This window comes from Corvus hawaiiensis, chromosome 4, assembly GCF_020740725.1.
Source record: "Corvus hawaiiensis isolate bCorHaw1 chromosome 4, bCorHaw1.pri.cur, whole genome shotgun sequence".
Classification (NCBI taxonomy): domain Eukaryota; kingdom Metazoa; phylum Chordata; class Aves; order Passeriformes; family Corvidae; genus Corvus; species Corvus hawaiiensis.
In genome coordinates, this window is record NC_063216.1 from 17,775,146 (window position 1) to 17,798,431 (window position 23,286).

The 23,286-nt window shown below is 40.8% G+C and overlaps 1 protein-coding gene and 1 long non-coding RNA gene across 5 annotated transcripts in view; one reads left to right on the forward strand and one right to left on the reverse strand.

Moving 5' to 3' along the window:
• Window positions 1–2,444: 2,444 nt before the first annotated feature.
• Window positions 2,445–5,674, reverse strand: LOC125324968. Its single transcript, XR_007203159.1, has 2 exons — window positions 5,400–5,674; window positions 2,445–4,977 (listed from the first exon to the last, which is right to left on the reverse strand). It is a non-coding gene; the product is annotated as an uncharacterized LOC125324968 (long non-coding RNA).
• The window catches only part of ABCC9 (ATP binding cassette subfamily C member 9), a 71,431-nt gene continuing 53,077 nt past the window's right edge, over window positions 4,933–23,286 (forward strand). For 2 of the 4 annotated variants that reach the window (XM_048301533.1, XM_048301535.1), the window contains exons 1-9: window positions 4,934–5,178; window positions 7,446–7,672; window positions 8,987–9,064; window positions 14,219–14,322; window positions 15,801–15,966; window positions 18,755–18,896; window positions 19,265–19,386; window positions 20,280–20,446; window positions 21,118–21,360. In XM_048301533.1, coding sequence (XP_048157490.1) covers window positions 15,822–15,966; window positions 18,755–18,896; window positions 19,265–19,386; window positions 20,280–20,446; window positions 21,118–21,360 — 819 coding nt within the window. In that variant the 5' untranslated portion in view covers window positions 4,934–5,178; window positions 7,446–7,672; window positions 8,987–9,064; window positions 14,219–14,322; window positions 15,801–15,821. Of the gene's footprint in view, window positions 5,179–7,445; window positions 7,673–8,986; window positions 9,065–14,218; window positions 14,327–15,800; window positions 15,967–18,754; window positions 18,897–19,264; window positions 19,387–20,279; window positions 20,447–21,117; window positions 21,361–23,286 lie in introns of all 4 variants that reach the window. The other 2 variants (XM_048301534.1, XM_048301532.1) reach the window with 2 other exon arrangements.

Here is a 23,286-nt window from a genome sequence, read left to right on the forward strand (position 1 = left end):
CTCTAAAGCATCTCTCCTTTTTCTCACAGTTTTTTTCTCAGTTCTGTGGAACAACGTGAATCAAAATATCATTAGCTACTTCTTTCCAACGTAGTATTGTCATAGCAACAGATAAAGTGTTGTGGGTTTTTTTTTAGTCTAAATAAAAGAGTGCACACTCACATCAGCTGCTCAGGGCACCCTACAGTGTATGAAATGAGTATTGGACATACGAACTTGTACTTCCATCTAGGATTTTCTGAAGAGGGAAAAGGGGGTTTGACCTTCTGAAGGTATCATTTAATCTTTTCAGGCACAACATGTCATATGTGTGTGATTCTTACCACTAGTGGCTGTTGCCTTATGGTTCAAATTTAAACCCAGTTACGTTTGACTGCTCTCAGAAATCCCTCAGTCCCATCTCGCAGTTAGTTGCTGCAAGTTGGCACACAGAATCTGTCTCATTGTAAATAAAACCCCATAATTTTAAACAACTGCTGGATGATGATGTACATGTCTGTACATGTACAGACCAGATTTGGATCTGGGTTGTACAGATGAGGTTCATTTTTAATTGCAGCTAGAGTGACAATGCTTAACACGTTACACACAGCAATGCGCATAGACCAGCGGGGTCTTCCTGAGATAATTGGGAGGAGGGATGAATTACTTCATCAGAATAGCTGAGTGCAGCCCATTTACATACCAGTTCACAAAGTGAAGATTTGGCTAGGGTGGTTCTGGTCATATTATTTTGGTGGTGTCCAGATTGCCTCAGTGTGCCAGTATTTCATATGCAAAACTGCAAAATAACCCATTGGGCCACTTGAAATGAGATGGTGCTGCTCTTGGCTGCTACAGGGACAAGATGTAAAATAGAGAGTGAACAATGATGAAAGTCTGTTTAATTCCCTTTGACATTTCTCAGACCCTTTGCTTTATTACAGCAAATCTGATGTAAATGTCCCTGAAGTCACACTGATAAATCTTATGCTGTCTGCCAAGAGTCTGCCTGGAAGCATTGTGCACTTCAGGGAGGTGTTTTGCTACTGCTGTTCTACGGGAACTGCTGTTTTCACCACAAAGGCTGTTTAATTTTGTATAATTTCTGTACCATATGGTATTGCTGCTGTCTTGGACCTGGACCAATTGTGTTGTAACAATTTCTCCCACTTTTTCTTTACTTATATGAACCCTTTAACCCTTTAACCACACTGTCAGACTGGTGTCACAGGCTTGTTATGAAGTATAAGAGAAGTACCTTAGATATACCCTACCCAGGAGCTTCAGAAAGTGTTTTGGGAGAGTCTGTGGGTGCAGCATTCCTTGAGACATAAAGTTTCTGCAGTATGCTGGTTACTGGATAATTTATGAAGTTTTAATTTGTTTTCAAATTTGTTTTCTGCTAAGACACTGCCTTCCACTGCTGGGCCATTAACACCTCCCACTGTAATGGGGTAGAGTTATTTTAAATTAATCTCGATCTTTTGATTAATTTTTTATTCCCAATTTTAATCCATGTAAAGTGAGATTTAATAAAGTTCTGTGTGCTATAAAATGGACTTTAGATTTACATTACCATTTCCTTATTTCAGCAAGTGTAGCAGATGACATCATGAAGAAGAGAACAAGAAAAGATCCCAGATCCAGGACATTAGTATTTTGTGCTAAATACAGGGGTATCAAATAACACAAAGAACAGGGCAGTGTGTATTAAATCCTGAACTACTGCACTTAATCTGCAGCAGTTGAATTACCTGGATGACATATTATTAACTGAAATACAACATAAAATGTGATCACAATAATTTTAAATGTATTTGGGGTTTGTCCTTTTTATGGAAATGGATTTGAACAGAAGTTCTTTTCTGTTCCCAGAAGTCTGAACAGAGATTTGTTAAGAAGCTTCCAGCTTACAGATATGCAGCTCCAGAGACTGGAGGATGAGGATTTAGATAAAAGGCAGATGTGGGACCCTTTATAGTTGAATGTTTCTCTGAAAGCAAGGCACTGCGCTACATATCTTGCCTGCAAAAAAAGATATGGATCTTCTTAAGGATTAAATACATCCTCTTATGGTAGTGGATTTTTAAAGAATGTATTCTGTATGGAACAAATAACAGAAAAAATCCCCACACCGTATTTTTTAAGCAACAGATGTCAGATTTCAGGGTTACTATGGGCAAATGAATTTCATCTTTTCCTATAGAAGAAATTTCTTATAGTTTTGATGGTTTGTTTTCCCTTACGCTATGCATTTTTCCCAACATAGAATGTGGCAGGGCTCAAGTAGGAAAACTTCTGGAATTACAGAGACGGAAAGGGATGTGAGAGACATTTTGTGTGGGCTCTACCAGGTCTAGTAAAAATGGTGGGGATGAGTTCTACAAGACACTTGTCATGGTTATTACCCTTTTAAAATATTCTCTTGCTGTACAAAGTAAGGCAGATACACGCAAAAAATATATCAGGCTGAAAATTTATTTCCATACATCAAAGAAGAAGAAAAGAAAAAGATACAAGTAAAGTTTTCAAAACTTTAACCATGTAGACACTGTCATTCTCTACGGGGTGACATTGTCATATCCAGTGGGGAAGTAGTTCCCACTATCTTCTATACCGGGTTTAGGATGAGAAGAATAATCATCTGAAAATGTATTTTTCTCTCCAAATGCTCTATAGGGAGCCTAGTAACAGGCAGAGACACAAGCAATCAAGTATCTGCCATTTAATCCTGGGTGAGGTGAGTTCTGTGTTTAGTATCTAGTGCCCCTTTCAGGCATTCAGTCTGAAATTAAACACCTAAAATTTTTATTTCTGACTATTACATCTCTAAAAGCCAACATTTGTAAATGGGACTAAACAATGTAGGTGCCTTGTTGAGTTTAATGGGAGAAAATGAACCTGATCCTACATTAGTTCTGTTTTGGTTGCAGAGGGTTTAAAATCTGACTGGTGGGTTTGCTGGGTTAGAAATAATGAAGATTTTCTGTGCAACGCAAAAGAATGGCTTGAACTGTCCAGTGTCAGCCTAGAGCACTCAAATTCAATATAGCACAGAGGAGGGAGTCCCCACCCCTGCAGGTGTCCACGGAACAACTGGATGTGGCACTCAGTGCTCTGGGCTGGGTGACAAGGTGGGGGACTGGTCACAGGATGGACTTCATGACCTCGAAGGTCTTTTCCAGCCTTAATGATTCTGTGATTCTTTAAAAACAAAAAGAATCCCCCTTTTCCCAGTTCCTCACACACAGACACACATGCAAAATCCACAGTATCATTGTTAAGGATAATACAAGTGGGTCTATGGGTTTGGTAGAATTTAAATTATAGTACAAAAGGTTTACTTTGTGATATTTATGATGCAACTCCTCTACACTCAGAGGATGTGGAAATCTTGCATTATTCTTGACAGCCTTGAAAAGCCCTCTAATATTAAAGGAATAGCTCTCAGATTTTGTGGAAGGAAACAAAAGAGTGTAATGCAAACCACACATGTTCGGTTGCCCAGGTCGGTTTGTTTGGTTTGGTTTTTTTAATAAAACAACCTTTCTCAAACAGAACAAATAAACCTGGAGATCTGAAAATTTGTATTGTGTGCAGGATCTAACTTTTTCAAAGATCAAGAGGTACCAAGGCAAATGGTAGCATTGCATTTGGTGCCTCTGACTCCACCATGGCGCCGTTGTCCCTCAAAGATCAGAAGGTTTGTAAATCCCTGTTCAAGGCCTGTGGCTTTCTACACCTTTTATAGAGATGAGCTCTGAGGTCTGGGATTTTGTCGTCCTTCTCCATATAGAGTTCTTTGCTGCTTAGATTGCTCTGTTGAAATCTTGCTGTATATATTTTCCACAACAATTTTCCCCATAGAAACCAGGCATGATAACTTTTAAAAAAAGCTGTGGAAAATATTTCAAATAATTCTAAGCTTCTGCTGCTTCCCCACTCCAAGCTTAATAACAATAAGTATTTTAAACAGACAGAGAAGTTATCCAAAGACCCGGCTGCATTTTCTACTACATTAAAAAAAATTAAAATTAAAAATTAAGTCTTTGCTACTGCATTACAATTTTCTTGGTAGATCCATTAATTTTTCTTCGATAAAATGAGCAATGTATAATTAAAACAAATACAGAACTTTTTTTTTTTTTTTAAGTAGGGTTGCAAGTGTAAGTAAAATTAATCTTGAAAGCTGTGTCAGTCTGATCTTTTTATATGGTGGCACGAGTTCTGACACAGCACTGTGGGGATTCTGTCACTGTGACAAATTTAGAAGCAAAATAAAGACTTGATTGTCCATAACTTATATAATCTACTCTGAATATCTTTTTGTATTTCTGTTAGAATAAAACCCTGGTATGAATTATGTAAGTTGATTTAAAATCAGTCAAGGGATTTATCCGGCTCGGCACAATGAGAGGTTTTCTCCAAAACAGCCACTTTAGTGTCAACCTGCACAAGTGGATGAAATGATGGTGATTTCAGCTCTTCACCTAAGAAATGGAAAAGACAAGGAGCCTGCAGGCAGCTCCCTGAGTTTGGCTAATAAATGGGAACTCGTTAGGGCCCCGTGCCTGGATTGCAAGTGTTGGAGTGCCATAAAGTACACGTAGAGGGAGACCCATGGATTGGTCCACAATATGGAAAATGGCAGAGAGAGCTGCTGGCAGCTGAATCCAGAACAGCTTGTGGTGTGAATGCTGTCCAGAGTGTAGCTGCCTTTCCTTTCCTGGCTAGTGAGTTCAATAAACCAAGACAATTCAGGTGGAGAGTGCTCAGCCAGGACCTGCGATAGGGTATATCTAAGGTACTTCTGTTATACTTCATCAATTAATCCATGCTGCAGCACTTGCCAGGTCATTTTCCTCACATCGGTGAGTCCTAATTTGTGAAAATCTTTTCCCATACACGCTGTTCCTCCACCATTTTGGTTTCTTTGAGTTCAGCTGGTCGAGCTGATGGAAGCCCACCAGGGTGTGGAAATCAGTGCCAGCCGGGCTGTGGATTTTACAGAACGAAGGAACCAAAACTCAGAGGTTCTGTTAAGATCCGCTTAGAATGTTTTGCATTCTGCCTCTCCCTCCCAAAGCCATCAGGGGAAGCAGCTTCTGCCTTTAAGCTGCCCATCCGCCATGGTCAGGCACTCCTCTCGCTCCGGGGCCGCGGGGCCACCAGCCCGCGGAGGGACCCCCGCCGCCGGTGAGTGCCCCGGGGAGCGGCGGGGGCGGGCGCCCGAGAGGGTGGCGCATCCTTCCTCGCATTCCTCCCTGCATCCTTCCCCGTACCCCTTTCCGCATCCCTACCCACATCCGTCGTTGCATCCCTCCCCGCATCCTTCCCCATATCCCTCCCTGCACCCATCCTACATCCTTCCCCGCATCCCTCCCCGCATCCCTCTCCGTATTCCCCCCCCCCCGCACCCGCTGCCTGGGCGGCAGTCCCGGTGCTGGCGGCGCCAGTTCCCGGTTCGGTCCCGCGGTTCCGGTGCCCGGTTGGGTCCCGCACCACTGGCAGCTCTGCAGCCGAAGAAGCTCCGGCGTGGGGAGATACTGGTACCAGAGCTCGTCTTCTGGTGACGTGCTGGACGTGGGGGTACCTGAGGATCGGCCTGTGGTTGTTTCCAGTCATTTAAAGGTCCAAACATTCCCTGAAATATTTTGAATTCCTGTAATTACCTTTTTTTCCCCTCCTTCCCCCCTCCCTCCGCCTGGCAAATCGAAAAGCCCTGATAGAAAATGCCAGATCCGGGCTGAGTGTTCTGACATTTCAGAGCCATTCATTTTTCTTAATCCTTTTAAAATGCATTTCAGTGCATTTTAGCTTGTCATGTAGAGGAATGAAAGCGCCCCATTTAGAAACAGCAAAATGAAACATGCTGGTTGATTCCATGTTCATTTTGTGTTATTTTTTCCTTCCTGTTTAAACAATTTTGTAGAAAAAACAGAGCTGAATAACAATGAACTAAACATTCATGTTTTGGTAAAGAAAATCGTGACCATAAATGTCACACACTTCTGTCAGAAATTGTATGTATTTTCAAAAACATCACATGACAATGCTATTTCAGATGATGATTAGATAGGTTAAATACTGGTTTTTTTAATCTTCTTTAACAAACATAGATATATAGCAGAGCTCAGAGACTTCCAATCCACAATCTTTTTTCTAAAGCATTTGATACATGAAAAGGGAAGAAATAAAAGAAAAAAAAAGTAAACGCAAGTCAAAGATTTCACGTGCCTTGGAGGACTGCTGAGGTCTGTCTCAGTTGCTCAGCATAAAGCTGTGTTGGTGTTTCAAATCAATGGGAGCTAACAAAAGGTACTAGTTATCTCTAGCTCCGAGGTTTCTGATTTCTTATCCCTACAACAGTCAGGTTTGAAACATCAGAGAAAAAGGAGCAGTCCGGGTTTGCCAAGGTTCTGATAAATCTGGCAGTGTTTGGCCTCAGCCATCCAACTCCATCCTCAGCTCACAGTTCACTTTAACCCCATTCATGGAAACGTGGTAACACCTTTGACCTCAATCCCTTGGAAACCATTTGCTCTCTAATCATCTAGACACAATTCCTGGATTCTGCAAGGTCTAAGCAAAATTCTGTCCCAGGGGCCTCCAGCTCTAGGACCTAATGACTGAACAGGAATAGGTCTGGATGATCCTTGTGTGTCCCTTCCAGCTCAGGGTATTCTGTGATTCCAACAGTTGTACTCAAAACCACCCTGCATTGCCACATGTCCTGTGCTGCACCACAAGTCCCAGATCTTTGCAATTTATGGCCTCACGTTGTAGGGCTCAAGTGAAACTGTCACGATGGAAAAATCTGAATTTTGGTTTATCTTTGTTTGATGGTGCTGCAAGAAAATGAGCAAACAAACCAACCGACCACATGTAGGCTCTCTTGGGACTTTCTTACCTCTAAGTAAACATATACAATGGATTTTGCAACTAAAAAATATTATCCCACGTAAATAAGGGCTATTGTATTCAAAACTATATTCCTGGTATGAGCATCAAATTAGTTTGGAATTTTATTTCAAGTTTTAAAAAAGCTGTGTCAAAGGAAACAGACCTCTATGATCAAAAGCGAGATTTGGTCTGTATTTTAAGCAAAAAAGCTGGAGGGATTTAGCTAAGTAAGCAAAGTAAAATATCTGAGTAGACTCTTCTGCTTAAGATGGTAGAAGAGATGCAAAATTATGTTGCCAAATTCAAATTATCCAAGATTAATTCCAAAGAAATCAAAAAGCTGAATCTCTGCAATCCTGCCAAAAGTTAGGCTACCTGTCTAAATCAATTCCTTCAGATTAGCCATCTGCTAATAGTCCCTGTGCTGCATTGCAGCCTCTTGGAATCTTACTGCTCCAGACAAGGAAAAACGAAAATAAAAGCAAGCAGAAGAAATCCCAGGGGACTGTAGCTTCAGGAGGCGAAAAATTGGTGCTTTTTGTTTGCCTGTCTCTTCCCAGTTTCCTGCCCCCTTCAGCGTATGAGAAAGGCAAGAAGAGTTTGTGCACTTTGGAAACTCGATAGGAGGCAGCAGCTGATCTTCCCATCACCAGCCTAAAAATAATCCACTCCAGGGCTTGGAGCGGCTTCACTAAGTGGAGGAAAATCCTGCCATCGGGATGATATTGATCACATAGCACAACCGAGTGACACGTTGGGTTGGTATTTTGGGGTTGTGTTTACAAAGGTAAGCTGCAGAGTTTGATCTAACATTCAGCAACCAAACGGGGCATGCGATGACCCTCCCCCCATTATCTCCCACTAACCACCTCCTCCTCCTCCTTCCCTTTATATCTGTGGGACAGGGCTGCTCCTCGTTCTTTCCTGGGATTACAACTCCAATCTCTTTTTCCTTTTCCATCCGCAGGCATTCTCAGCCTTTACCGTCCCCTCCTGCTGATGTTTTCTTTGCTGCTGTTCACAGGGCTCTGTTTCTTTTTTTAAACTGTCCTGTCTTGGCAATGTGAAGTCGAAGGTTTTACAGCAGGCAGCGTAGCACGCTGGTGTTGGGGATCGCATTGTGTGGAGAAGCTTTCCAAAAAAGAAAGAAAAAAAAAAGCGATGTATTTAGATGTGTGAGACCACTGCAGATGTTTGTGTGAAATGCTTTGCAGTGCCAATAGCCTGTTTAGCACCACTGCCGTTGTGATTTTCCCTGTGTTTGGAGCCTGATCCAGAAGGCTCCCGAAGTCAATGAGATTCTTTGCATTGACTTCAGCACCGTTTGGATCAGGCTGTGGCACACGGCAGTTAGCGCTGCGAATGCTGACAAGCACCAGAGGTAATTCATCATCCTGAGGCCCAGGGGAGCTGGGACAGTGCTTAGCAAGGAAGAGGGGTCTGTGGAGTATAGGTGGTCACAGCTTAAATAAGGAATAAAAAGAAAATTGTATTTTGTATTGGGTCATTTTTGATAAAATAGATTTTAAAGGGGCAGTGCTTTAAGCCGTTACCTCAGTAGAACTCTTTGCAAGACTGTAGATCACATAGGTTGGGTTAGAGTGCTTTTAGGAAGGTAAGAAGAGCAAACTAGAAGGGTTAAACCTAGAAAGGAAAGAGATTCAGAGCACTAACCTAAAATCTGTGGAAAACCTCAGAGTTAGGCCTTCCATTGTGTGCATTCAAAGCTCTAAATTAATCATTTGTCCTTAGTTAAAATTTACTATGGGAAATTCCAGAAGGAAAGACAAATTCTTGCTTTTGTGATTTCTTCGGAAGATAAGAACTAAGTACTTTTGTAAAACTACTTTCTCCACCCTGCACCTATATGCATACACATATGTATATACATACATGTTTATATGTATATATGGGCATATAATGCACATTATATGTAAGACCAAAATTAAATTTGATCTGAACTGAGACACAAGTATGCTCTGTAAATGGATATATTTTAATTAGGAAGTGCAACTGTCAATTTATATCTTTTTTTTTTAATATGGACAACAGAACTACTGCAATAAATGTTTTTCAAAATATTCTTATTCCCCCAAACAAGCTCCACCTGAGGAGTGTACTTATACTCTTTATAGTCATAAGTACCTTGCAGAGCATGACGATCAGAGTGATAATCCAGGTAAGATGAAACTCTTGAATATGAAGATTTTTAAGTCCACTTTAAAAGACCCTTAAGGTAGTTAAAATGTCTTTAATTAGAATTCTTATAGTTTTGTACTTGGTGAGGATGTTCTCATAATTTTAATGGAAATTTAGATTATCTACCATTTTTCCATTGTCTTCTTCAGAATTGCTTATGGAAAATATATCTCATGAACTGGCTTAGTGCCCTGAGAATCCCCATTTATGCTTGTTAAAATGAGATTTGTGAGTGTTTAGGTTCAATGTTTTGTCATTTCCATGTTTACGACTTTGACCTATTTTCTTTCTTCCCAAAACTCTCTCCTCTTCCCAGTGAATATTTATTCATGAATCCCTTTTGTGGTGCTTTCTGTTTATTCTCTTTCAACTGTGTCTGTCCACCTTAGCCTAAAACCAGGAAGTCTCGACTTGCCAGTAATGGGGACCTTAGCATATAAATTTAAATGGTTAAAGAACATGAAGGGTTTTTTAGCTATTTCATTGAATGGTGAACTGCTGTTCAGATAGTTCACATCTCATTAAAGTAAACCAACAGGGAATCAGATTCCCAAATGATGTAAAGGAGAGATGAAACTTGCATTCCACTGGTACCAACATGGGCCCATCCTCCAGATTGTTCTTCCCATTCCCCTCCTCTGTGAAGTTTGGCTGGTAGCTTTAGCTCATACTGACTATTCAGCACAGGCCATTCTCAAAGGGAGAAGGAAAAACCACCTCTGAGAATCTCTGATGAGTTGTAGAGTTCATAAAGACAGAAGTTAAAGTGAGCAATTTGACAGTAACTTTGAAGGACGAAGGCCTTCCAGCCTAGAAGTGTTAAAGCAAAAAATTACCTGGTACTCGGCACTCCTGCTGGGTTTGCTGAATGCAGCTGGTGTCCTCAGATGGCACATGCTTGTTATCAGATGATCTCTGTCCCATTACTACATTTCCATGTCTGAAATGATAGATTAAACCTAGCATGCTTGGCAACATTATTATAAAGTATAACATTCCTGCAATAATTAGCAGTGAAGCAAATACATTGTGGTGTACCCACCTTGGTGCAGTCACCCCAGCATAACTTGTTGGCCTACTGTATTCAACAGCAAGTGAAATTTTCTCTGGGAAAGCCATTTTTTGTAATGACTATGAATAACATTTTCTTTTTAAATGAGTTTATGAGCACCTCAACAGTTATTTTGAAAAGTTGCTACTACCTGATGAGAAGTAGTGGTTCGTAACTGCAGAGGACCAACAAATTTCCAACTAACTTGCTACCCCTTCATCTGTTTTCTCCAGAATATTCATGTTTAGGTTACACAATTTCTTTTCTCAGTGTGGCAGTTAGACTGCTCCCATTTTGTTCAGACATTGCTGTTTGCCAGTCAAAGCCATCTTCCTGTAGAGAAACTTTTAGCTCCAAAGATTCCAGCCTAAACATGAGCTTAGAGAAAAGGTCAATCCATATGAGAAGAGGTCTTTGCTTTCCAGTGCCTCTCCCTTCCTTTGGGACCCACAGATAAAGTTTTGCTAAGAGGCTGGTGGACATTTCTCCACTCATATGTCCTTGAGAAGTCCTGCATGAGCCAACTTGGGAATTGAAGTAGGGTAACTGCAGCAGTTCAGCTCTGATGTCAAGCTTGATGTGAGCAGGGCTTCTTATCTTGTGAACAGCACCACGGAGATTAAGAGTGTTAATTGGGAGACTGAACTAATGTTTGTGTGGCTCTCTGCTGGACTGTGAGTCCACAGCAAGGCAGGCAGACTGCTGAGGGTGATAAACCCACCTGGCTTTGCTGCTTAATTCACCTGTGTACCCTTCCAGCCAGGCTGGCTCTATGCTGCTGCCAGTGCTCCCAAGGAAGGGTCCTGGCAGGTGTAGGAGGGCAGCTGCTGCTATGGAATGTGATAACCTCTGAGTTGGAGGATTAAAGGCTTTAATCTCTTCCATCCCTGTTACAACAGAAATCTCTTCAAATTTCTCTTAATGTGGCTCTGCAGCCCAGTTTTACCCCTTTGATCTCTCCCTGCATACTTACTGCCACCTAAAAAGTCTGTCTCCTCATCTTTGGGAACGAGAAAATCACCTTTGGCCACAGGGTGGGAAAACTTGAGTCAGCTCTATATTCTGATTTGCTTAGGTCTAATTCAAAGACCTTCAGCATTACAGGTTTTGCTGTTCTGTGTGATCAGCATTCTGTCTTTTTTTGTGGGAAAAACAGAAAAATATTCCATGTATTTAGTTATGTGGAGAGAAACCAACAGCACTTCCTCACATGGGCAAGATACCTCTATTTCCCTCTCTACAGATCTAGTTCTGACTGAAGCCCAGCATTTGCTTACTAGAAGAGTTAAAGCCAAGGGAAGAATAATTTTATTTTTATTAAGAGAACCAAATTTGTTCAGTGGTCAGTCATAGAAGTGTTCCATCTTCCCTTCCTGCTGCAGTTTTTGATGAGTTACAACAGTAAGCACAACTGCAATTCTTCGTTCTTCATGCTCATCTTCTTTTGGTTTTTTAATTTGTTGTTCTTCCTCTTCACATTTTCATTTCATTTCATTTCATTTCATTTCATTTCATGGAATCTTTTGGTTGTACAGAAAGAAGGGAATGGTGCCTTTTCACCCTTTCACTGAGTCACTGAAGTCAAGATCTTCAATCTCTCTTAGTTTCCAGGCTCAGTTTTTTGAGTGAAAGCTTTCACTAGGACTCATTAAAAGTCAGTGTAGCTGAGGCCTTTTAAAACTCTTTAAAATTCTTAGAATTATTAAAGATCTCTTTAGCATTAACTCCCACTACTGAAATACTGTTTGAAAATGCAACTTAGACACTCTTAATTAGTCTGAAGCTTTTGAACATGCCATTACACTGTTTGCAGCCCTAAGAATGTGTCTTTCTGTAGGTACACTGAACTTTCCAAGCATAGGATCTGAGTATGCACACAAGGAATTTGGCCATTGTATTATCAAATTTTTATTTGAAAAAGATTGAAGGCTGCACTGTTTTCTTGGATGAGCTATTGCATCTGAAAACTTGTCATGGTCCAACTCCTGTTATTTTTAGCAGAGCTGCAAAAACAATGTTGAAAAATGCCCTGTACTGTCTAGAGAAATCAAGGATTTGTTCTTCTGCCTTAGGGGCTTTTCTTTCTGTCCTTCTTTGGAGATGAACACAGCTTGTTAAACTTTGAGGCTAATGAAAATGAGCTTCTAGGGGCATGCCCTGATGCAGCAGAAAGTAATGGCTAATTTCAGCTTCGAACCAAAGGGCATTGACTGTAAATGCAAAGCATCCTCCCTTTGATATCAGCAAAACTTCATCCAGTATATTCCCCTTATCTAGGAAACTTGAGCCAAGAGGTAGGAACTACATTACATGCTTTATTCCAGGGGGTGATGGGTCTGTGCATCTCTCCACCTGCAGAGTTTCCTCTGTATCTAAGTTTTCCAAAAAACACAGCAAGATCCAGTGGTTTGTGTCACAAAACTGTGGAGGGTGTGTTGGATCTGCTTTCTGTACCAGAAATGGGTGGAAAAGGAATGATGGAGAGGTTCCTGTCTCCCCACAAGGCACACTGGAGATGACATTATTTCTCAGAGCTCTAAGGTAGTTTTACCTCTAAGGTAGCAGAGTGTTTTCATACACCATTCTTGAATACCCAGAGAACTGCCAGCAGTAGAATGTGTTATGAAATTTGAGATGTGCCAACAGATGCAGAACATGAGTCCTCCACTTCCAGCCACAGCTTGTTCCCAGCACAGGGGAGATGGACAAGTGGGTGGAAGAAAGGAAGGAATGGAGGGAGGAGGGATCACTGGACTATTAATGCTTCCCTGTCAGTGCCAAACTGTACTGGATGTGTGTCCTGAGCTGGGTGCTGCTAAGCAGGGAAGTTGTACATTTTCTGATTTGGCATTTTGTGAGCTGCATTGGGTCAGCACAGCATCACGTCACTGATCAGAATATTTTGATAGACATTAAGCCTGTGGAAGTTTAATGAACATGGTAACTAGGTAAATTGATTCATGATGAAGTTTTCTATTAAAAATCTTAGGAATTTAGTGTCAATTACCCTGTCTCATTTCATTTGCAATGTAATCTTTTTTATTTTCTGAGGATTTTTTCAAACTATCCAACCTAGGCTTGATTTTCTCTCTCATTTTAAGAGAAGATGATTAAATTCTACTTCTCTCTTTTTGAAATGAACGTGTAACAAAAGTATGGTGAAAGACTGCCCATACCTTTTCTTGAAAAATATCACCAGTATGATAGGCACTGTCTCTAGACATCAATATGAACTAATAGGACCAGGTTCTTTTCTCAGCCCTGGCAATGTGTGAAGGACAATTGGTTTTAAGAGTGTTACTGGACATACTCCATCACAAAACCAGGCACAGCACAGATTCTTGTGAAGATTCAGATGTGATTCTTCAAAGATGCATCTTTCCCAAGAGTTTTTAGGGACTATTGTTTGAGGTGGGATAGGAAATATCTGCAAACTGATGGTGGGTTCTAGTTAGCAGAAAACACCCTCCCTGCAGTTAATAGTCCTTCACTTGAACATTTGCTGCCTCTATTCCATTTCCCTTCCAGAAAAATTGGAAAAAAAACACCAGTTCCCTTAGCTTCCCTTGGATGTGGTTTTCATCCTTTCTCCCAGATTGATATTTGGCTAGAAGCCAAAAGCTACACTGGGAGTCAATGATTCAGTGCTCATCTGAACCCAGGATTCTCCTGCCTTTCGGTACCACTCCAACCACTAGACCACAACAGCATCTTATGCTGCCTCAGAAAAGAGTCATCCTTGTGGGAAAGGGAGGAAAATTCCCAGCAGAACTCCCTTGGACTTCTGACCTTCGACAAAAATGAGGAAACAGCACTTCTGATTTTCAAGAGATTACCATTATCATTATCTTTCCCTTAAAAAAGACATGTCAAGCTTTTACAAATTAAACCCAAACAACCCCTGTGTGTTTGTTTGTAAAGTTCCATCTTTTTTTGCTAATAACTCCTCGATATATTCAGACAGAGCCCGCATTAACAGAGTGTTTCTTTTTTTTGTTATTAGCCTTATGCATTTATGAATGTATTTTGATAGAGAAACAAACTGATAGAATGATAGTGGTCATATCACTCTATTCATTATAGAGAATGGGCCAAACTCTCCATCAAATTGTGTTACAGCACATGGACTGTTAGCAGGTGGTGGTTCCTGAAGTTTGAGTCGGTTGACCCTCAGCTTTTGCCTCACAGTGAGTACGTGAATGCGAGTTATGTTTAACTTCTGGCAAATCTCAGCTATAAACTGCTGTTATATTTGGGAAAGGGAATGCATTTATCACACTCCTTTCAAAGAAACTCCTCTTCACTGATGTGTTTTGATATGGGTTATGCTTTCAGATCCAAAAAGAACTTGGTTAAAAGCAAAAAGGGGGTTTAGCAGAGGTTCAAAGTGCCTCTTTGAATTCTGTATTGTTGGGAAAGTCTGCATGTTTATTCTGTCTCTAAGGGACTACTTGTGTAGTTTATGCTTACCTTGTTATGATTACCTTGTTTAAACTTACAGAACTAATTGAGCTATTTGAGGAAAGAAGGAAACCTTTTTCTCCCCATTCAGCTGATTTTTTTTTGTTTTTAAACAGCATTCATGCATTTTTTGCATCTCTATCCTGTTCTGACTCTGCAAAACTCATTAATGCCAACGTTGTTGCAGACAGATGCTCTGCTGAATTAAATATATTCCTTCTATTTTAGCATGTAAAATTCGAGAAAGGAAAAAGGTGTGAGTGAATGAGTTTGCATAACTTATTCTACAGCACTCTGTTGCTGTGTAAGTCTCAGGCAAAGAAATGAGCAAGCTAAGACTTTGCAATCCTGTTTGATCTTATAAAGAAGAATGAAAATAAATGATGCACAGGTTGCCATGAGCCAGAACCTGGCCATAATTCTGGGTCACTCTATGGCCCACGCTCTGCAAGCACAAACACAGGAGCTTATCTTGGTGTACAAAGATAATCTCACAAGAAATCATGGAAGTCAGAGACTGCTGGGATGAGTCTAAGCATAAGGGCGTTCAGGATCCAGCATAAGTGCTGATTTACTGCCTAGGCAATCTACTTTGGTTAAGAGTTCGTCATTTATCTGTAATGTCTCATGTATGTGTCCATTGTTCTACGTGACAATGAAGAAATACAAAATATCAGTGAGTGCAAGGCTGCCAGATCACAAATACCAAAGGTTCAGAGCTTGCACTGGGAATGCAGTGCAACAAATTGTTGGAGATACTGCACAGACAGTGTTGGCTCACCAAAGAAACAGCAACACACAGAAATCAGCTTCTGTCCATTTGGGTTTTGTGATGAGAAATGGAAATACTTATTATTCAAATCTTCTACTTTCTTTCTTTATATTCTTACAGAGCTTTTGCAGCATAGTGTTTGTGCCTATAATGAGCACTAGAAGTTATAGCATAATGTATTTAAAAATAGCACTTAAATAATGAATGCAGCTAAATATAAAGAATATTATCAAAATATAAATAATACTAATGTCGTATAAACATAGCCTTCTAATGTGCTTGTATTTGACATAGCCTGAAATAATTTTCAAAATACAACTGTGTTATTCTCTATGGGTTGTTCCTTCCCCGTTTCTTTATTATATTTATTTTGTCTTTAGCCAAGGGGAATGCCAGCACTCTTGGTAGTCAACAATTCTCTCTTTTCTGTAGTAGCCAGACCCTCTGGAAGAGATGGGACTCGCATTTTGTGGTAATGACAATACCTCAGCCTACAACATCAGTGCTGGCGTCCTCAGGAACGTCTGCTTTGTGGATGCCCTCAACTTGGTCCCTCATGTCTTCCTGCTCTTTATCACCTTCCCAATTTTGTTCATTGGTGAGTTATTCCATGGAGTTCTGCCATCCCAAAAACACTAGAGCATGTATTTATACTCAATCATGTTTGTATGGGCTTGGTGAAACCATTGGATGCTTTGTATTTATGAATTCTGAAAAAGAGGAGGCAGAATGGCTTCACCCAGAGGACGTGAGGCCAACCCACTGAAATGTGGGAATTTTAGATACAAATCTGAACTAATCAGCATGAAGAGATGGATGAGAACCAGAGAGATCAGATCCAAATGCTGTGAAACTTCTCTCTGTAGAAGTTTTCTTCAGATTTGAAACTGGCAACTTGCAACCTTTGCTATTATTAGATATTAGAAGACTTAGGGCAGTGGGTCTGAATTTCCTTGAAGTTACATGAATTATAGAGAATATCCAAAATGTTCACCTTGGATCCAAGGCTAGGAGAAGTGTAGGAAATATTTAAAATAGAATAATTCCTTCTTTTGCCAGCATTTGTAAATGAAAGTAGAGCAATAGAGATAATTTTTTCCCCCACAGGAATGAATAATAAGAAATGATAAATCCCTCCTGAGGAATTTAGGACAGTGGAGGGGCTCCAACTCACACAGTCTTGTAAAAAAACCCATCTAAGCTAGTACTCTAATGATACTTTTCTTCTATAGTGGTCTTTTTATCCCAGTTAATTTGCAGTGGTGAAATAAACGCAATTTAATACTTCTCCAGAGATGTCAAACAGTGGCTAACTGATCATAGGAGATTAAGAGACTTGAATAACCATCAAAAGTATTAGTGAAAATTAATATTCTCCTGACAACTGCATGAGAAATGGCCATGTCAGTTCTTCCCTGTTACCTTCCTGGTGTTGCATATGTACGTTGTATTAATTTCTTCCACAAGGAAGATTTGAATTTAAATTTGAGATTTAGGGACTTTCATTATGTAAAAGACTTCAAAGTGCTTTAATAAAAGGCTACAGGAACCTGTGGGTTAAGACACTCTCTATCTAATTGTGACATGATCCAGTGACTAAAATCTAATTAAATAATTAAGCAAGAGAATAAGAAACAAATTCTAACAAATTAATAACCAAAGACTAGAAAGAAACCCCAGGGTTATGGAAACTCTCTCCAACAGTGCTGGATTTTTACCTCAGTGCTGGCTCTTCCTTTGAGGTGAGATGCAAGTCATCCTTGAAGGACAGGGCTTTGTGCAGAAGTGTTTGATGGAAGTACAGTGCAAGGTCTGAGGGCAGAGATAATATTTTAGAACATTCTAACATCAAGTGCTGCTTCGATTGTTTTTAGAGGTATTAGCCAATAAATTTTGAAATAGTACTGCAGCCACTGAAAATTCCTTGTATTTCATAATAAAGTTAGGACAAAAAAATTAGTTTAAATTGTATGTTATTTATGTAAGTATGTAATTATTTGGTTTCTATTTTGTATGCTAATTATCAGGACAAATAGATGTTGAACAGAGCATTAAAAGCCAACTGGAGCCCCTGGTACAGTCCGACTCCAAACCAGAAATTTGGTGATGAGCTGTGTTTGTGCAGATGTATGGGCAGAGAAAAAATGAAAAGCAGCTTGGGAGAGACAAAGATAGGAGCAAGGTCAAAGAAAACCACATTAGATTAGAAAAGTTTCAGAAAATGATGGAAAATGCTTGAGATATGCTTCTCTCAAAGGAGAAGAGAGAATAATTGGTTCCTGCAGTATTTTGCTTATTAAACAAGGATGAAATGGTGAAATCCTGACAGTTTCCAAGAATGAATTAACTTAGGTTCTGGTTTGTGTGTTCCTGTCACCTGAGGAGCCTCTAAGCACGATGAGATGCTGCATCCTTGTGTATCAAAAGCACAAAATCAAAATCAAAATTGTTTCTTTTTGTTTGGTTTCTTTACTTCCCCAAAATGTGCTGTTGTTGGGATTCTCTACGGGCTTTGGGAAGCCTGTCAGGGAATTCCAGGAGCTGCCTTACAGTAAGAGGGACTTTTGGGCTTCCTGACTCAGGACAACCCTGTGTCCGTGTGGGAAGGGACAGAGGCCCAGGCTCGCCACCATGAGGAGTCAGCCTGTGGTCAGGCCTCAGCTTCCCCCTGCCCGGTCATCTCCCTCAGATCCTCTGTGTCCCGCTTCTTGCTGGGTTGCTGGCCTCAGAGAGGATCTTGCCTGGAAAGGACAAGTGACATCTGAGGTGATGACATGGAAATAGGCTTCAGGTTTAATTTGTTGATTAATTTGAGTCCTGGCGTTGTGTTGGGAGCTTTAAAGGGCCAGGAATGCGGAGGCCTAGGAGGCTGGGCTGTGCCTGAGGGACAGAAGCTGTGAAATCACTGTTCAGCATTCCTTCAGACTGTGCTCCCAAACAGGCCTGAAACAGATCATAAATGTTACTTGTTTCAAGTAAATGTATCTTGGAGGCCTCCTTTGAGGATGCAGCTTTTATATCAGTTGGGAATTTTTCCTGCTCCTGTCTGTGACTATGAAAGACGTGAGGACGCCACCATTTCAAATCTGTCAGTCCCTGTTGTCTGAGCGTGACACTTGGGATGTTTGGGGTTTTTTTGTTTTCTTATCCTTTTTCTCAGCCAGGGATGATTTCTCTTTGACTGTAATTTGGGAAAAGTATTGTCTCCTTGTCCAGGGTTTGATTTAAATTATGGGGCAACTGAGATACCCCTGGGTCATCTTTTTAGTAACAACCCTTGTAGTCTTGTGTTGATTGCATGTAAGTGTGCCCAGAAAGTTGATAACCAGATCAGTCACTGACTGGCTGTGAGACAACCTTCCTCTTCCCATCTTATCGTTTCCCAGGCTGGGGAAGCCAGAGCTCCAAAGTGCAGATTCACCACAATACCTGGCTGCACTTCCCCGGGCACAACCTGCGGTGGATCCTGACGTTCACCCTGCTGTTCGTGCACGTGTGTGAAATAGCAGAGGGGATTGTTTCTGACACGTAAGTGGCAGAGTGTGGTGGCTAACCACGCTAATTGCATTTGTTAATGAACAGTGTTAATGCCTGCCGGGCTGGCTAGTAAGCCATGAGGAGGTTTTCCCCCAAAGACTTCATAGAATCCTTTCATGAACTGTCCAGGTTTTAATGGGATGAAGGTGAAGCTGTTGTTCTTAGCATTAATTCTTCTTTCGAGCTATAATGGCAAGCAAATATTGACCAAAGTTAAAGCACTCATGAGGACAAAAATCTTTTTGTCTCTAGGAAAGTCGTGTTTGTCCTCTTAAATAGATGATCAGAACACCTATGGTTTCACACAATGCTGAAAAAAAGGCACCAGATTCACTAATTTATACCTTACTTATTTTCAGACAAATGAAATCTCGCCACCTGCATCTCTTTCTACCAGCTATAATGGGATTTGTGGCTGCCACAGTATCCATAGTCTATTACCATAATATTGAAACATCCAACTTTCCAAAGTTACTGCTGGGTAAGTCTATGTCTGATATTTATTTACTCTTAAAAATCCCAGTATATTAGTCAAAGTCAGCTTGTGTAGGTTGAAGAGGATGCTGAAGAGAATATTAAAAGAGAGAGGAATAATTCTCTGCTCTTCCAGCTGTAGTATCATAGGAGTTACTGCACCTTTCACAAGGTACACATTGAAAACTGCTTTTAAATTTATCACAAAAGAGAAAGCCTTGCATGCCTGTCGCATTTCTATCATGAGCTTTTAGGTGTTTTTTGACACTGCTCATTATTTTGAGGAAAACCTTGTCTGCATTCAAAAGGTCTGTTTCAAAAGGCCACTTTGAAAAGTGATCTGACCACAAACCATCCTGTGCAGATGCTGCTCTTTTTCAACATATTTTGCAGCTGATTCTGAGATTATCCCATCTGCTCTTTCAGTCAGGAGATGGTCTGACTAGACATTGCAGAATAATGTTCCATACAGGTATATTGTCCAAATTGCCTATAACTCAACCACCTGAACAAGCCCCTGACAGATACCAGCCAGGATGCAGGATAACACTACATTCCACAAACTCGTTTTCAAAATGAGCACATTTCCATATTCTCACTTGGGATGCACCTCGCTTTTTCAAAGAGGCAATATGACATTTGTTAAGCTATGTGCCTTTTCCTTCACTTTAAGAGCAAAGTTCCTCTTCAGAGGAAGTCCCATTCAATGGACTTTCTTACCCGTGTGAAGATCTGCCATTGTGGATCTTTTTGAAGGGTTGTGGCCCAGGAAAGAAAACAGTGGCTGGTGACATAGAGGATCACTGGGCCTGCATTGTACCAAGCCATGGAAGCTAAAATGGTGTAGTTACACTTATTTATTATTTATTTTTAAATTATGCACTTGCACCTGTTTTACAGCTCTTTTCCTTTACTGGATAATGGCCTTTGTCACCAAAACCATCAAGCTTGTCAGATACTGCCAGGATGGGGTGCCTTTTTCTCAGCTGCGTTTCTGCATCACTGGAATAATGGTCATCCTCTATGGGCTGCTGATGGCAGTGGAGATCAATGTCATCCGAGTCAGGGTACGTGGCTTCTTCCTCAGGATCTGGAAAAATATCAGTGGTATCATGGGGATGAAGATGGGTCCTTAGTCCCAGGAACTCTGGTTTGTGTCAAGTTTAGGCCCGAGTTTAGCTTGGCCATAAATGTTTGGTTAATTCTGTGGAAATCAGTGGTGATTTAGGTCTCTTTAAAATGTATGTTCTTGATGTATCCCCTGGGCTTGGTGTGTGTGCCTGTGTGTATCTACCCACACAAAGTGCACACATATTTGTATAGATAGATGTGTATTTGTGCACATGAGGATGGTATAGGTGTGTGGATGCAATCTTTAAAATATGTGGCATGTTAGTGCTGATGAACTATTTATGTAGTGAATGTGTCAGCATATGTTCTTACCCATGATAATTTAAAATATAATTGTTTTCCAAGAATTCATTTTTGCTGTTGTTCAGCTCAAGATAAGTGGTACTGATACGGTACAGAGCTGTATCCACATGCCATGTTGGTCAATTGTTTGCCAGTTATCTGTCAAAATGGAAATGCTCCCATTTACATGCAAATTTATATTTAAATTCAACTTATAATTACCTTTAAATGCAAATTTGTGGTTGTCTTGCACATAGTTTTTACTAAAAAATTACTATGAATAAGATAATTCCTGAGCCCATGTTGTCTATTTTCTCCTCTCCAGAGGTATGTGTTCTTCATGAACCCTCAGAAAGTAAAGCCTCCAGAGGATCTGCAGGATCTCGGGGTGAGGTTCCTGCAGCCCTTTGTCAATTTGCTCTCAAAGGCAACTTACTGGTGGATGAACACTCTCATTATATCTGCTCACAAGAAACCTGTGGACCTGAAGGCCATTGGGAAGCTCCCAATTGCAATGAGAGCACTGACAAATTATGTCTGTCTCAAAGAAGCCTATGAGGAGCAAAAGGTAACCACAGATGTCCATGTCACTGTTCGGCCTTAGAAAGCCAAAGCGTCACTTTGAATTTCTTCAGCTTTCATGAAATCCTCATTTTAGGAACTTTTAACTTAGGACTGTTTGTTCCAAGGTGAAACATTGGCCTAGGAAGTTCCAATCCAATAGTTACTGTTTGGTTTTAAGTAAATTTATAGCAGGAGAGAGTTGCCAAACTGAGTGCAACTGGAAACTAAAACCACAACAGACTGATCACTTGCTAGATTTAATACTGAAAGATTTGTTTAAATCTTAGCTACTTATGAAATTGGAAGACATTCTGTCCATAATTTCAGCTGGAAACACTCATCTTCACCTTTTTTTTTGCTCCAGACAGAGAAATAGCCAAAACCACACATCAAGAATAGCCAAAAGACTGGTGTCTTAGCAGTGACTTAGTCACCAAACTCAAACACAGCACCCTACAGGTTGCTATGAAGAAAATTAACTCCATCCCGGCCAGACCCAGTACAGAAAGCATGGCTGGGAAAACTCACTGGGTAGGGCAGGATTTTCCAGGGAAACTTCTGGATGCATTTAGGCAGCTCTCTGCTCCTACCACCTAATGGAGCTGCAGGCTCCTTTCTGTGCCTTCTGAGATGAAAGAATAATCAGTACAATTGGTTATATTTTAACAGATATAGGTTGCTTCTCTTTCCTTCTGCAGTCGAGGATTACAGAGACCAGAGATCAGGATCCTTCTGCTTTAGGCAGAAAGCTACTGAGTCTTTGGAACTGAGCTTTTCACAGCAGCTTGGGAGAGATGCATCCCTTAGGCCATCTCCTTAAGGTGCCTAAGCCCTACTTAAAGAGGGATATGCACCTACATGACCCAAGGACCCGAGTCTGTGCCATTCTTGATGACAGGCACAACAGCTGGGTGCCAGCATTTGTCTGTAGCTCATTCACATCTGCAGGTGCTGTCTGTGCCTGCCCAAAAATGCAGTTCAGTTGCCAAAAGGCAAGTTAAACGTGCTATTGCTAGTGTGCATGAGCACAAACTTTCAGTGTGTAGCTTCCCTCAGTGTGTGTCATGCACATATAAACACTTGCATAAATGTTATTTATGCAGTTACACTCACCTACATTTCTGATGCTGCCTTACATCAGATATTTTGTGTTCTGTTGTTGTCCAAAGTCTTGAGATTACCACACATTTGTGCTACTCTTCAAAATCAGGCTGTAACCCTGAAGTAAACTGGTATTTGTAGATAACATTAAAGTAAACCAAATGGCTAAAGCAGATCCAAGGAGCCAGGCAGTGGAACTCACTGCAGTTCATTCCTGTCCAGAAATGCGTTGGCTTGTGCCTGGTTGGGCCAGAAAACAGCCACATAATTAGGAAAATTCTTCAGATTGGAGTGTGGTCTGCAGTCTGGAGGAGGTGATATGCCACTGTCTCTGCTGCCAAGTGTGTATTTTACGCTAATCTCCTGTAACTGGGGAGGGGAGCCCCACAGCCTCCTCTGGATTAAGTCGGGTTATCCCTGCCTGTGCCTGGAAGTAGCTGATCTCAGCTGTGCTCCGTGGCCCTGCAGAGAGAAAACTCCTGTTCCTTCCCAAACCCTTCCTATCACACCTTGATGAAAGGTGCTGAACATGACCATGAATACTCTATAGTGTAAAATGCTTTTGAGACAGCTCACATTGTCTTGCTATTTCTTCTGCATGCTATGAAAATGGAAATAATTGTATCAATTCTCACATAATTCCATTTACTGCCCCCCTGCCCAAAAAAACCTGAGATCCTGTGTCTGCTGTTTCTTGGCTTTTGTTTCAGTTTCTGTAGAAGCAGCCTAGATGTTTCACACCACATACCAGTGCATCATATATCACATATCCAAAAATAGATTTAGCACATCGATATTACATTTGGCTTAGGCCACCAACCTAAATCCT